We start from the raw sequence: 15,165 nt of genomic DNA on the forward strand, positions 1-15,165 counted from the left end.
AATTAATGGGAGTGGCGTAAAAATGAGCTGTCAATCATGACTCCAGCCCCATGTAGTAAAATATTAAATTTGTAGGAAAGAAACATGCACGTGAACTGCTTTGCTAGCTTGCAAAAGTACATTTATTGAGCTACAGAAACAGTCAGAGCCAATTTCTCCTTTCTACTTTAAAGAGAACATTCTAGTAAGAAAAATAAGAGGAAGCAGAAAATGGGCAGGTCAGCTAATTTTGGGTAGCAGGTTTCCCGAGAGTGAGCCGGCACAATGGTCAGTCTGGTGTGGGTGTTTCACTGGCTCGCTGTTCATTTTTCTTTTTTTTTGACAGATGTCCTGCTGATCTGGCAGCTGCTTATTTTATTTTCACTTCAGAAATGTTGCTGACTTGAGACGAGACAACTCTACCATCCACCACCTCCTCTATGATGGTCTTTGTCACCCTTGTCTTGCTGGGATCTGAAAATCATGAGATCACAAGGTCAGTCTGCAAAGCAGGAGAAAGTTGGCAGTGTGTAGATGGGTACACATGCATGTATGTATGTATGTGTACACGTGTGTAGGTGGGTATACATGCATGTGGAAGTCAGAGGACAACCTCAGCTGTGGTTATCCAAGCAACATCCACCTCTCTCTCTTTTTTCTTTTCTCTCTTTCTCTCTCTCTCTCTCTTTCTTTCTTTCTTTCTTTCTTTCTTTCTTTCTTTCTTTCTTTCTTTCTTTCTTCTTTCTTTCTGAGTCAAGGTCTTGCTCTAGCCTGGAACTTGCCAAATGGGTCACTCAGAAAGCTCCAGCAATTTACCTGTCTTGGTCTCTGCCAGCCTTGGAATTATAAGTCCATAAGTCTGTGCCACCATGCCTGGCTGTTTTGTTTGTTTGTTTGCTTGCTTGCGTGCTTATTGTTTTGTTCTGCCCATGGTTTCTAGGGATCGAACTCAGGTCTTTCTGCTTGCAAGGGAAGCACTCCTGCCTGCACCGTTTCCCCAGCCCAACAGTAAACATACACAAGTGAAGCATGCCTTTCAGTGTAAAATTCTCTTCAGTGACTATCCATAGAGAAGTATTTTTAGATGGTAACACTATCAACAGCATTCAGAAAATGCCTACCTTTTCCTTGGCCAGCACAGCTTCCTGAGTCACTCAATACCACATTCCTGGATACTAAGTTTCTATAGTCACATCCACTGTGGGTAAGAAGAAAGAACATTTTCTTTTGCAGTTGCCAAGGTGGGAGAAGCCCAGGGAGGCTCCAGGGTGTAGGTTCAGGTGTCTTCTGGTTGGGCTGTGTCTGTTACCCTATTACTTTATGGGTACATGTCTGATTCCCCCCCCCTTCCCTCTTTGGTTACATAAGCCCACTGCGAGCATCTCAGCAGCTTTTGCTCACCCCCCATCTCCGTTGAGTAGGCGGCGGTAGGTCTCAATCTCCTGCTCCAGGCGAGTCTTGATGTTCAGCAGGCATTCGTACTCAGCACTCTGGCACTGGGTCTCGGCCCGGATCTGGCTGAGCTGCTCCTCCAGGCTGCTAATCTGCGCCTGGATTCCAGACAGCTGAGCCACATAGCCAGCTTCTGTGTCAGCCAGGGTCCCTTCCAGAGAACATTTCTAAGACAGAGAGACAATGAAAATTCATGTTGAAGGTAAGTCAGAGGATGATGTGGAAACCCCTCCAGTTTTGTATGAGAAGGTGTGAAGGTGTAAGCTTTCATCTACAGTGAGCATAACCTATGTTGTCTTGTTTTTGCTTCTTTTACTTTCACTGGCATGACTCAAATTAAATCAGAGGGACAGGGAGAGGGCGCACATGTGCACCTATGTATGTAGAGGCCAGAAGTTCAAGACAGGGTCTCTCACCGCAACTGGAGCTCACAGATTCGGCTAGATTAGTCCTGGCTCCATCTTGTTTCCATGCATCTCCTCCCCAAGCTTTCCCAGAAGAGTTGGGAATTTGAACTCTGATCCTCATGCCTGCCCAGCAAGTGATACTGTCCCCAAGGAGCCATGTCCCCAGAGAGCAAAACAGTTTTCCTTTCTCTGTCTTTGTGTCCTTCAGTGAGCGTCTTGGCCACAAAGGGCAACTCATTTGCTTAACTCTGCTGGATTTAAAACAAAGTAACAAACATCTGTGTGTACACACCAGGGCCAGCTGAGATTGAAGCTCAATTTCCAGGGTCTGCACTGTGCGCTTCAATTCCATTACTTCACTCCTGGCGCAATTGGCTTCCCCTGCATCTGTAGAGATTTGGGCTTGCAGGGATGCGCTCTAAATGGAAATAGAGCACAGTTAGTTGTCATAGGCTGCAGGAGCAGTGGTGGTGGCTTAAGCTTGACTGTTAGGTGCTTGGTGCAGCACCCTACCCGCTCGTTGAACTGTTTCTCAGCTTCCTGGCGGTTCTGCTCGGCCATCGCCTCATACTGAGCCCTCATGTCATTCAGTAGTTTGGTCAGGTCGACTCCTGGGGCAGCATTCATTTCTACTGTCACATCCCCTCCTGAGCTTCCTTGTATGCACTTCATTTCCTAGCATAAAGGGACAAAAAAGGTACTGTAGTGACGGGAACGGAAAGGCACAACCTTCTAAAGAAGGCGTCGCTGTGAGCATTTAAAACCGTGATACCTGGAGGAGAACTTGTTACCATTGGATGTGGTGGAAAATGCCTACGATGGCTGCGCAGCCGGTTCCTACCTCCTCGTGGTTCTTCCTCAGGAAGACCAGCTCCTCAGTCAGACCCTCAATCTGCATCTCCAGGTCACAGCGAGTCATGGTCATTTCGTCCAGCACTTTGCGCAGGCCATTGATGTCGGCCTCCAAGCACTCTCGAAGGCAGAGTTCATGCTCATACCTGGAGCGGGTCACGGGAAGGCAGGTGAGGGACGGGTCTCAAGAGCACCTCTCTTCCACAACCCCGGGACAAGTTTTCACCCTGGAGCAATGTTCCTCATTTTTTTTTCCTGTGTCTAACCCAGGGCCCTTGGCCTTTGTTAGCAAGTGATCTTATTGTTGGAGCTGCACCCCCCGCCCACCCCTGACTATTTTGATAAGTGAAAATGGCTGGCGTTTCTCTAAAGGTTTTTTTTTTTTAATCTCATGAAGAAAAATAATTCCTAATATTAGCTCTAGCCATGTACGATATTTTTATAATAGTTATCAACCCCCATCCCATCCTTCCTTCCTCTCACCCTTTCTTGCCTTCTTTTTCCCTTCCCTTCTCTCCCAGCAATAGTCTCTAAAGTTTACTCCTGGGAGACAGACATACAAGTGCATTCTTGTGACATAGCACTCTGCAGCTAGAGGCAAGAAGATGAAGAGTTCAAAGCCAGCCTCAGTTACATAGTGAGTTTGACTCCTGTTTAGGCTACACAGTATCTGTCTCAAACAAAACAAAACAAAGCGCCTCTAAATTCTCCAAACCAAATCAGTAAAATAGGAGAAAACCGACCAAGCTCACTCCTGTTTTATTTAGGTCACCATCCCCCTCAGCAATTGGACCCTGCTTTATTTCCTGTGATTCTTGCTTTCAAGTACTTCCTGGGCCTTACTTCATTCTGAAGTCATCAGCAGCCAGCCTAGCGTTGTCAATCTGCAGAGTCATTCTGGCGTTTTCACAAATGGCTGAAAGGATCTAGGAAACAAGGAAGATTGAAGCTCAAGGTGGTTTCTCAGTTGCTTTTGATGCCCACCTGCTGAGGGTACACATCTCCTAGGTCATTAAACTCTTAAAGGTGGGTCAACCCCGGCAGATTCCCTTAGCAGAGACCCTTGGATACTTAGCACTACATCTCTCTGCAATAGGAAATAGCTTCCATAATTGTTGGGGTAGACACAGGACAGTGTTTTATACAATACTGTCCTCTGCTCCTGTCTGCTGATCAGAAGATGGGCCATTTCCTCACCTAGTCAAGGTTTCAATGTGAACACAGAATTTCACTTAAAAATATACTTCTCCATACACCTGTGGCTGATTTTTTTTTTTTTTTTTTAGTTTGATGACATTAGGTAACATGTCACCAGATTCTCTAGGAAGAAAAAATATCGTCCTAATGAATCCAGAAAGACACAAAAAAATGTTCTAACCTGTCAGGATGAGTCATGAATAATTAGGTCGCCCTAATTATCCCCTTGGTACCATGGCTCTTATGCATGCCTGCCAGTTGGCCATCTGGCATTGTACAAAGGCCGTACTCACATTGAGATTCAGACAGAACGCTATTACTGTACATCATATGAGGGACTGTCATAATCCAGATACAGCAGGACCCATTTCGCACACATGAATAATTCATTGACTTCAAATTTCCTTGCAGGGCTCTGGAGATGCCTTAGCATGTATAGACACTTGCTATGTCTAATGCCCTGACTTTGATCCCAGGGACTCACTCGGTAGAAGAGAACCAGCTCCCATAAGATGCCCTCTGACTTCCACTCTTGTGCTATGCCATCCATGCATATCCCTTCTCCATACACACATGCAGACACACACTCACACACAAGGAAATAAATAAATGTCAGAACAATCCCCTCGGGGTGTATGACCCGAATAAAGCCATACAGGTCATAGGAGCAGAGCTACGGAGGCCCACCTGCTTCTTCAGATCTTCGATGACTGAGTAGTACTGGCTGTAGTCTCGTCCAGACCCACCTTTTACAGACCCATGCTTGCCATACCAGTCCTTGATTTTACACTCCAGATCAGTGTTGGCTTCCTCCAGGGCTCGGACCTTGTCTAGGTAGTTGGCTAGCCGGTCATTGAGGTCTTGCATAGTTTGCTTTTCGCTTCCAGAGAGAAGGCCCCCATCATAGCCACTGACACCACCAAGACCGCACCCCACACTACCTCCATAGCTAGAGAAGCCTCCACTAGATCCCCCACCAAAGCCAGAGCCCCCGCCAAAGCCAGAGCCCCCGCCAAAGCCTGACCCTCCACCATAGCTAGAGGCTGCTCCGAATCCACCCCTTACTGAGCAGCTGCCGAAGCCCCCTCCCATGCTACCCTTAGATCCCCCACTCAGGCTCCAGCTGCTGCTGCTCCCCTGGAAGCCCCAGGCAGAGCCTCCCCCCAGCCCACAGCTGCTCCCACCGCCAAAGGAGCTTCCCCCAGTGCACCCTCTGCCGCCCACAGCCCCGGAGGAGGAGGAGACTCGGGAAGAGCAGGACCCTTTCTGAGCTGAGCAGAACATGATGCCTTCAAGTACTGAGCTTCTGTGGTGATAGGAAAGGTGGAGTGAGAGGCCTGTTCCAGTCTGCCTTTTTGGCCCTTATATACACACCGGTAGGGTGTTCCTTTTCTCTGAGCATTTCCTAATCCCTGTTACAGTTTTGTTAATCCCTAATTGGATAATTTATTTTCCACGAACCTACTCTACTGGCTCTTTTTTATGAGGCTAGGTCAGACATAGGAAAAAAAAATAAGGTGGAGCCAATTTTTTTTTTTTTTCTCTTTCAGAATTACTGTTGTTGTCCTTGAGAAGTTTTGATGACTGGCAATTCCAAGTATTCAGAAAGTATAACTTCATTCCATTTGCCCCATGGTTTCCCCGATGGCAGAGCACATCCTCAGATTATCAAGTGTAATTAAAACCCTCAGTGTGGTAAGAGGGAACACTTCCCACCGGTTATCTTTTGGTCTGTGTTATGATCAACAGTAAAAGGAAGGAATCATCAGCCCGGATTTTGCCTTGAATGAAGCTCTCTCCTCTTTGATTTGCTTATTGCTTTCTTTGAAACTTAGGATGAATTGAGGTGTGAACGTCCTACTTCGAATTGAGGACTGTTGGGTCTCAGGGACACGCTCGTTCAGGCAGACACTGACTGAGAACGGTCGGACAAGGTTTCAGATGGTTCCAGCTTGGAACTAGGGAGAGGCCGCCACGGCTTTCCTTTCTGATTGAACTCAGCTCCTCCTTGCTCTGCTCCCCTTCGAGATAAGGCCTTGGGTAGTCTAGGCTGGAAGGGAACCTTTGCATGTCTCATCCTCTCGCCTCTAGTTCCCGAGGGCTGTTATCACAGGCATGCACCACCACAGTCAGTGTACTGGCTTGGGGACTGAACTCAGGGCTTTGTGCCTGCTAGGCAAGCACACCACCAACTAAGCTACACTTCCAGCCCTGTGTTCTTGTCTTACAGCCAGGGTAGCTTCATTCTTCTGAATCAAGTCTTAAGAAATGGAGAGGAACCGATGCTTACTGCTCCTGCCTCTGTTTTGGAGGCAACTGGCAAAGAGAAACTTGAAACCACCATTAATATACAAAGAAGTCATTTTACAGGAGTTTGTTCACTTTGCACACGGAGAAACGGGGTTTGGTCGAGTCTGTCCAGTCTCTGCTTAGGTTTTCCTGTTTTTGACTAAAGGATATTTAGAAGCGAGGACCTTTAATTCTGATAACTCACGCTATGGTTAGGATTATCCTATCTTAGGATATTCAGTTCCGGAACTTTCCCTGTTCGTTTTCTGCCTTGGATTGTTCTTGTTTGTGGTATAGACAAGTTCCTTTTGTGTTGGCTACTAGTTCCTCTGGTTTGAAAGTGCCGTTTAAAAAGACTAGCAACGGGGCTGCTGAGATGGCTGAGTCGGTGTGGGTGCTTGCTGTCAAGTCTGACCACCCTAATTTGATACTTGGACCCACGTGGAAGGAGAGGATTGATTCCTGCAAGTTGTCACCTGACCTTCACATTTTGCCACAGCCTGAGCACATGCCAACACACACACACACACACACACACACCAAATGGTTTTATTTTTAAACTAAAAATGTGAAAGCATGTTTCACCCCGCTTGTATTAAGCACCCAGAGGAATCAAATTCATAGCCATACACAGTAGGAGGGTTGCACCAGGCGCTGGGTGGGCTTGGGGTGGGACTGCTGCTGTTGACTTGGTAGAGATTGACCTCTCAGTGTGGCAAAGCTTCAGTAGATCAGTTGCTCAGACAATGTGAGTGCGCTCGACCCTGCTGAACTGTACCCATCAAGTGACGACGACGGGGAGCTTTATGTGTTTATTTTATCACAATTTTTAAAAGGTGACATTTTCCACAGGTGTGCTTAGCTTTATACTCAAGTAACTGGGTTTTCATATTTGAAACTTTCTCCCTTGCCTTGGCGGACTTTTAAAGCATGTGCGTGCTTTAATCTCTATCCAACCTTTTTCCTTAAGCTGATTTTATTGTGTGTTTATTATTAACTAGGTGATAATTACCTTTACTGTGTGTGTATATGTGTATGTATGTGTATGTGTGTGCATGTGTATGTGTGTGTGCATGTGTGTATATGTGTATGTATGTATGTATGTGTGTGTATGTATGTGTATGTGTGTGTATGTATGTGTGTATGCATGTGTGTGTATGTGTGTGTGTGCATGTGTATGTGTGTGTGTACACGTGCATACATGCTAGACCATCTGGCCAGCAAACCTCAGGGATCTTCCCCTGCCTCTACCTCGCCATGCCCAGCTTTGAATATGGGTTCTGGGGATCAATTCGGGGTCTGGCAAATGAGGAAGTTTTTCTCCCTCTGTAGATTAGGAATCTTTCCACTCAGATGAATTGGGCGGAGGAGGTTTTAAAGGGAATGAACGGGAAATGAAAGAAACCTGACAGAACATAGGAGGCAAAGAACCTGGATAGAGAACTGCCTGTGAAAGGCCAGGAGGACAGCATTCAAAAAACTGATAGTCACTTTGTGTTTGTGGCTTTTTCTGTGACTGTCCTCTGGGCTGGAGGGCTTTAATGCCTTCAATTATGTTGTTTCTTGGGCTATCAGAACATTTGGGTCTTAACTGAGGAAGTATGGGATGGTTGACTTGGTGTTAGTTTTCTTTATGTTTTGTAATGCTAGTTTCCCTTTTCCCCTCCCTTTTTCCCTCCCTTCTTCCCTCCCTTCTTCCCTCCCTTGCTTTCTTCTTTGATTTCTTTATTTCCAATGCTAGGGGTCTAACCCAGATACTCAGGGACTTACACATGCTGCACAGTGTTCTGCCTCTGATCAACCTTTCTAAATTTTTCTTATCCTTTAAATTGACTTTCAAAATTAAGGCTTTTGTATGTGTGTCTGCGTGCGCAATTCTCTGTGCAGAAGTGTGTCGTGGTCAGAAAGTCTTGTCTTTCATTTATTTACATTATTATTATTATTATTATTATTATTATTATTATTATTATTATAAGATAGAGTCTCTCATTGATCCTGGAGCTCACCGCTTCAGCTACCCTGGCTGCCCGTGAGCCCCCGGGATCCTCCTGCCTCTGTCTTCCAGCTCGGGAGTTACAGGTGCGCACAGGTATGCTGGCTTTTATGTGGGTTTAGGAGATCTGAACTCAGCTCCTCATGTCTGTGTAGCAAGCTCTTTATCCATGGAGCTGTCTCCCCAGTCTCTCAGATTAAGTTCTCAGGAGGTACTTTTCTGGGTCTTCTCAGAATGGACCAACGGGACAGGCATTTAATGGCTAAAACAGCCATTGCTACCTCCCATGCTTCAGGTGATGAGTCAGGGTAGACATGAACGCACAGACGGTCTGCAGAATTTTCTTCTCTTCCTTAGTTTCCCCTAAAAGCATCTTTACACTCCCCAGTGCATCTGTCTTGCTTCTCTTCTAATGAACGAATCTGTGCAGGAGGCTAATATGGATTCTGTGATCTGCAAACTGTCTGGTGGTGTTTATCGGATTAAATTAAAGGTTTACCTTCACGTGTTTAAATACAATTCTGTTCTGTACCGAGGCTTCGGGATTTGTTAGTAAACCTTACTCCCCGGTATTTCCAGACATCCTCAGATGTGACACTCCACTGTCTTTGTCAAAGATAACAAATTAGTTCTTGGCATTTCCTCCCACTGTAAGTGGAAGCCTGAAGAACATAGTGAGTTTTCAGTGGACTAGAACATCTGGATGTGACATTCTGGGTGTCTGGCAGCTAGCCAGGGGATGTCTAGTAACCAGGATCTCAAAAGAAATGGCCAGACCACAGATGCCAGGGGTGTCAGCCCCACACTCTGCCCATAATTATATGATATTTTGACCAGTAAAGATTCTATAAATGACAATTCTTGTACATATGGTTGTATTGCTGAGTGACTTGCAAATAGTCACTACCAGTGTTGGTTATTGTTGCCAAATAGATGTTGGGTGCTTTTATTTGATTGATGATTGATTTTTTAATTTCAGCTGAATGTGTCCCATACTTTAAGATCAACAAAAATCTGACACGCTGATGGGAGTGGCTTATCGCTCACCATGAGTCTTTGTTTGTTTGTTTGTTTTCCGAGACAGGGTTTCTCTGTATAGCTCTGGCTGTCCTGGAACTCACTCTGTAGACCAGGCTGGCCTCGAACTCAGAAATCCACCTGCCTCTGCCTCTCGAGTGCTGGGATTAAAGGCATATGGCAGCACTGCTTGGCTATGGTGAGTCTTTGTAGAGAATGGAACTCAATTTGTATCTCCTGCTTATTCCATAGAACATTCTAGTGTGCATTTTTTTTCAAACAAGACATGTGATCAAGGTAGGTCAGAGGAGCATCTGAAGTTCAGAGTGTTTGATGATTGTTGCTAGAAGTTTCGGTGGCAAATGATAAAGGAAAAGAAATAGTGTAATACGGGGCAGGGAGGATGTGCAAGATCAGTGGGTTAGCTCCTGTGCAGAGTCATTACTTATGACAGCTCCAGACTCAACTACTTGAAAGATAAATGTTCTATCCCAGTGTGCATGCTGAGAGGCCATCCCATGGACCTAGCAGTGTCCATCAGTTGATTTCAGCCCAGTGCTACAGTGGGGTGCCAGAGAAGTTACAAATTACCAATAAAAGGAGAGCAGATTGGGGCTGGTGAGATGGCTCAGCAGTTAAGGCTGCTCTTCCAGAGGACCGGAGTGCAATTCCCAGCACTCACATGGTGGCTCACATCCACCTGTAACTCCAGTCCCATGGGGTCTGATCCTCTTCTGACCTCTGTGGATGGTGTGTGACGTGGTGCACAGATATCCATGTAGACATAGCACCAATACACATAAAGTAAAACAAATTAAAACCATGTAAGAGAGCATAGACATTCTGCCTGTGTCTGTTTCTCCTCCTTCACCTCTCTCTTTCTTACAATCTTACTCCTTCTTTCTTTACTTGGGTCTTCTTTGATGTGTTGATTTTTTCCTTTAAAAATGCAGCTATAACTTCACTCATGTTTTATAAGTTAATTAATAAATCAACTTTTTTCAAGTTAGGGTCTCATGTAGCCCCGGCTGCCCCGAACTTAGGACTCTCCTGCTTATACCTCCCCCATGCTGGGATGACAGGCAGGCACAGTCCCAGTTTGATGCAGCTCTGAGCTCTAAGCTGTGGCTTTGTGCATGTTGGACAAGCACCGTGCTACCTGAGCCACATCCCAGCGCTTGCTGATCGCTTCTGCGGTTTCCTAGTTTCTGTTTCATCTTTGATCTTCATTATTTGCTTTCCTCTTAGCTCTTATCTTAAGCTGTGATTGATTTCAGGTTCCTTATGTGTTTTTCCCCCATTTTTAGAAATTAAATAATTACTGAGTACACACATAGGTAGGTGCATGTATGTGTGCACATCCATTTGCCATAGCGTGCTCGTGTGTATGTTTTTTTTTTTGTGTGTGTATGCATGTGTCTGTGTGTGTATATGTGTGTGTGTGTGAGGAGAGATGACAACTTGTAGAAGTTTTAGGCATAGAACTCAGGTTATCAGCCTTGGTGGCAAGTGCCTTACCTACTAAGCAATTTCAATGGATCTTTTGAGACAAATCTCATAGGATAGTTCAGGTTGGCTTAGGACTTCTTATGTAGCCCAGGCTGGCCTTAGATTTGACATGCCCAACTGTATTTCTTCTTATGTAGGCACTTGTTCTTGTAAACTTTTCTCTTACCTTTGCCAGATCTCTAAGATTCTAAAGTATTGTTGTCTCCATTTTGTTTATGTGTCCTAAGAAATGTTCAATTTCCCTTTTTAAATTTGTTGCCCATTCATTGATTTAATTTTCACCCATTTGTAAATTTCCCAATGTTCCCCCTGTTATTGATTTATATTTTTATACCACGGCGGTTGGGAAAGTTCTTGATGCGGTTTCAGTCTTCCTGAATATGTTGACCTGGTGAATGGGCTCTCCTGGAGCTGTCCCATGTGCAGCTGAGAGGACTTGTAGTCCCTTATCTGACGGAAGCTGTTATCTGTCTGCTATGATGTCTTGTTATTGATTTTCTGTTTGAAGGATCCCTCAAGGCAAAGTGCTGCAGACCCTCAATGCTATCACATTATGACCGATCTCTCCTTTCTTATACCTCCACATTTACTTTATATGTTGGTCTCTGGTGTTGGGTGCATATAGATTTATAATTGCTGAATCTTTTTGCTGAGTGGGTTTATCTTTATATAGTGATCCTCTCCCCCTGCCCCCACTTCTCTTGCTTTCTCCTCAACCCCTCTCTCTCTATTATTCAAGTCTTTTGACTTGAAGTTGGTTTTATCTATTTGTGATTATCCTATCTTTCTTTTGGTTTTCACTTGCCTGGTATATTTCTCCCATCTCTTCACCTTGCCTTCATGTGTGTTCTTATTGCTACAGCGCATCTTGGCGCTGGAGAGATGCTGCCTCAGGGTTAAAAGTACAGGATGCTCTTTCAGACACAAACTTGGCTCCCAGGCCCATGCCAGGCAGTTTACAACCTCCTGTAACTCCAACTGCAGAGGATCTGATGCCCTCTTCTGGTATCTCCAGGCACTGCCCTCACACCTGTAAGTGGATTTCTGTAGACAGCACATGGTGGGTCTTCTGTAAGTATCTATGTGTCTTTTTTTTTTTTTTTCATTTTTTATTGGGTATTTATTTCATTTACATTTCCAATGCTATCCCAAAAGTCCCCCACACGCTCCCCGTATCTATGTGTCTTAAATCTATTTAGTCTATTCTGGGGAATTGACAGGACTACAGTGGTTTGTTCAGTGGGGATTTGCCTCTGCTATTTTGTTAATTATTTTCAATGTGTTACAATGTTCCCTTCTCCGCCCTCAGATTTCCCCTGGTGATGTATTTTGATTCCTTGCTTTTTTTTTCCCTTCAGATATAAATTTCTACTTGGTGGTTATCATGAGGCTTACGAGAAACATCTTCTAGCTTAGCCTCCACAAACAAAGGAAAATAAAAACCCTCAGAGCTGTAACTCTGCTTGTTGCTACCCTCCGGGTTGGTGATGCCACCTTCACAGCTTTTATATTTCTCACCACCTGACAAATCGTTTGCTTATTATTTTCAGCCATTTGTCTTTTCTTCTCACCCTGAAGGTGCAACTGACATCCCCCCATTCCATCCCCTACATTATTAGAGCCATCATCATTTGATTTTAGTTACCCACCAGTGCCCGGTTCCTTCAGCCTGCAGAGCTCCCTTGAGCATTTTGGTGGAGACAGACAAGCTCGCCTTTTGTTTCTTTTTTTTAGGAGCATGCCCACCTCTCCTTCACTCTGTCACCCTGGAGGACATCTTTGCTGGGTGCAGAATTCTTGCTCAGCAGCTTTCCCCCTCAGTCCTCTGAATACACCATCCCACTTTCCCACCATCTGTGAGGCTTCTGCTGAGATGTCTGCCAGGTGTGTGTTTGTGTGTGTGTGTGTGAACGCTAGAATGCTCTTACCTGTGATTTGCTTTGTTTCTCTTGCTGCTTCCAAGATCCTTCTATGTCTTTGAACTTTGGCAACTTAATTGTAATGTCCTAACAATAATCTTATTTGTACTGAACCTAGCTGGAGACCTTTGACTTTAATTTGATTTTTCTGCTTTATTATTATTATTATTATTATTTTTGTTATTACAAAGATTTATTTATATATTTATTTTTATGTATACACATGATCTACTTGCATGTATGCCTGCACAACAGAAGAAAGCATCAGATTCAATTACAGGTGATTGTGAGCCACCATGTGGTTGCTGGGAATTGAGCTCAGGACCTCTGGAAGAGCAGTCAGTGCTCTCGACTCCCGGGCCATCTCTGTTGCCCTGTTTTATTTATTTATTTTCATGTAAGTTTTCCACTCCTCCCTGACTCTTTTCTCCCATTTGAAAGCCAACTTGAATGACTCAGACATTTGCTTTTTCATGTTATCGCACGAATCCTTTCAATTTCTTCTTCCTGTCTCTCCCTCTCTGTCTTCCTCTCTCTTTCCTTCCTTATTGATTTTTCCTATGTAACCATGTGTGTGTGTGTGTGTGTGTGTGTGTGTATGTGTGTGTGCTTGTGTCAGGTGGGTACACGAGTGCCACCATGCTGGTGTGGAAGCCAGAGGGCTAGCTGTGTTGTGGACGACACTTCTCTCTTTCTATCTTGTGGATCCCTTTGGGGATTGAACAGAGGTCATGAGTCTTGGTGGTGGCAAGAACCTCTATCCACTGACACACCTTGGATGCTCATTCATTTTCTCTGCCTCTCTCTCTCTCTTTCTCTCTCTCTCTCCCCCTCTCCCTTCCCACTCTGCCTGCTTCCTTTCCTGCCCCTCTCTTTCTGAGGATGGATCTTACCATGTAGCCCAGTGTGGTGTGGAACTCACTATGTAGATCAGGTTATCCCAGGACTTGTGTGAACCTCACCGACTCCCTGTAACTGAGATTACAGGTGTGTACCACTGCATCTGCTAAGCTCTGTGCACAGCTTTTCATTCCTTTTCATTCTCTTTTTCTTTCCAACCATATATTGTCAAATGACGCCCCCCCCCCCACCAAGCTCATGGATTCTTCTACTTAATCAATTCTGCAGTCAGTGCTGGATATTGGCTTTTTTCATTCATTTTGCCTAGTGCTTTGTTCAGTTCCCTGCTTTTTTCTGTTTTTTTTTTTAAATCAATCTACTGTTAATTGTTTCATTATAGTTATTTATTGTTCATTTCATTTATTGCTTTTCTGATGTGCACTGAGTTCTCTGACTTTTGATACTTTGCCAGTATTCTTGTCTCGTTAGGTCTCTGGCACCTTCTTTTGTCCCTCTGGTGACGCCTATTTCCTGGATTCTTCTGCATCCTGGTGGCCATGAGGTGACTCTGCACTTGAAGATGTGTTTATTGGAGTCTATACAGACTTGGCTTACCTCAGAAAAACCCTTTAAACCAGCTGTTCTCAACTTGTGGGTCGTAACTTCGGGGGTCTAAAGACTCTTTCACAGGGTCGAATATCAGCTATCTTGCATATCAGCTCTTTACAGTACAATTCCTAACAGTAGCAAAATTACAGTTATGAAGTAACAATAAAAGTAATTTTATGCTTGGGTCACTACAACCTGAGGTACTGTATTCAAGGTCACAGCATTAAGAAGGCTGAGAGCCACTATTTTAAACCAAGACAAACAAACTGTCTAGGGTTCCTGGGAAGGCCATTTGACATGGTCCCCATGCAGAGACCACTGTGGCCTTTGCAGTACTAGGGGAGGGTCCTGAATTCAGGACATTGTTGTCTAGCTTGGTGATAAGCTGGGACCCCGTGGATCTCAAGCCAGCTAGGATATGCTACATTGCAGAAGGGCCAAAATGCTCAGATTAGAAAATATATACATTTGGGTTGATACAAAGCTTAGAGCAGCCTCAGAGAAGCTTGTACAATGTTTCTTGTGTTTTGCAGACTGCAACTAGAGAAGTTCTTAAAACTTCACCCCTCCCTGCCTTCAGGGAGATTTCTTTTTAGCTAAACAACTTTTTTTTTCTTCAGATCTACCCACATGTTGTTCATAATAAAGTCTAAATTCAAGATGTATAAAAGGTCAATCAGGCTGTAGAACTTATAAAGGCATTACAAGATAGCTTGCCTACTTCATATAAAATTATTATATATTTGAAAAGTTATTTTTTCCTTTACATCCTGTTAATTGTAAAGAGTTTACTTCTAGTGAACTGGTGACCATTAAAGGGTTTTGCCCCTAGGTATGGCTAATATAGTCTTACATTATATAAAAAATTTTCATTGTCCAGGCTTCAATACAAGAAGCTAAGACTTTAAATCTTTCAGTGTATATTGTTTCCTGGGTGGAAAATATTTTATTAGCTAATGCCTCTAAAGAGAAGTTTACTTCAAATCTTTGTTTTCACACAGTGAGCTTTAAAGCTCTAGGGAATAACTGTTGCTCCATAAGATTCAGAGACAATATCTTTTTTAATATTTAGGGTTTTAGTTATACTAAAAAATTGTGGTAC

General features: G+C 44.2%; 1 protein-coding gene across 1 annotated transcript; it reads right to left on the reverse strand.

The window, feature by feature from the left end:
• Window positions 1–97: 97 nt before the first annotated feature.
• Window positions 98–5,220, reverse strand: Krt24 (keratin 24). The gene is made up of 8 exons (XM_021176835.2): window positions 4,575–5,220; window positions 3,534–3,616; window positions 2,680–2,836; window positions 2,352–2,513; window positions 2,131–2,256; window positions 1,381–1,598; window positions 1,101–1,177; window positions 98–453 (listed from the first exon to the last, which is right to left on the reverse strand). Exons 1-8 carry the CDS (start codon window positions 5,169–5,171, stop codon window positions 350–352), a joined length of 1,524 nt encoding a protein of 507 aa, XP_021032494.1. The 5' UTR covers window positions 5,172–5,220; the 3' UTR covers window positions 98–349.
• Window positions 5,221–15,165: the final 9,945 nt, after the last annotated feature.

This window comes from Mus caroli, chromosome 11, assembly GCF_900094665.2.
Source record: "Mus caroli chromosome 11, CAROLI_EIJ_v1.1, whole genome shotgun sequence".
NCBI lineage: Eukaryota > Metazoa > Chordata > Mammalia > Rodentia > Muridae > Mus > Mus caroli.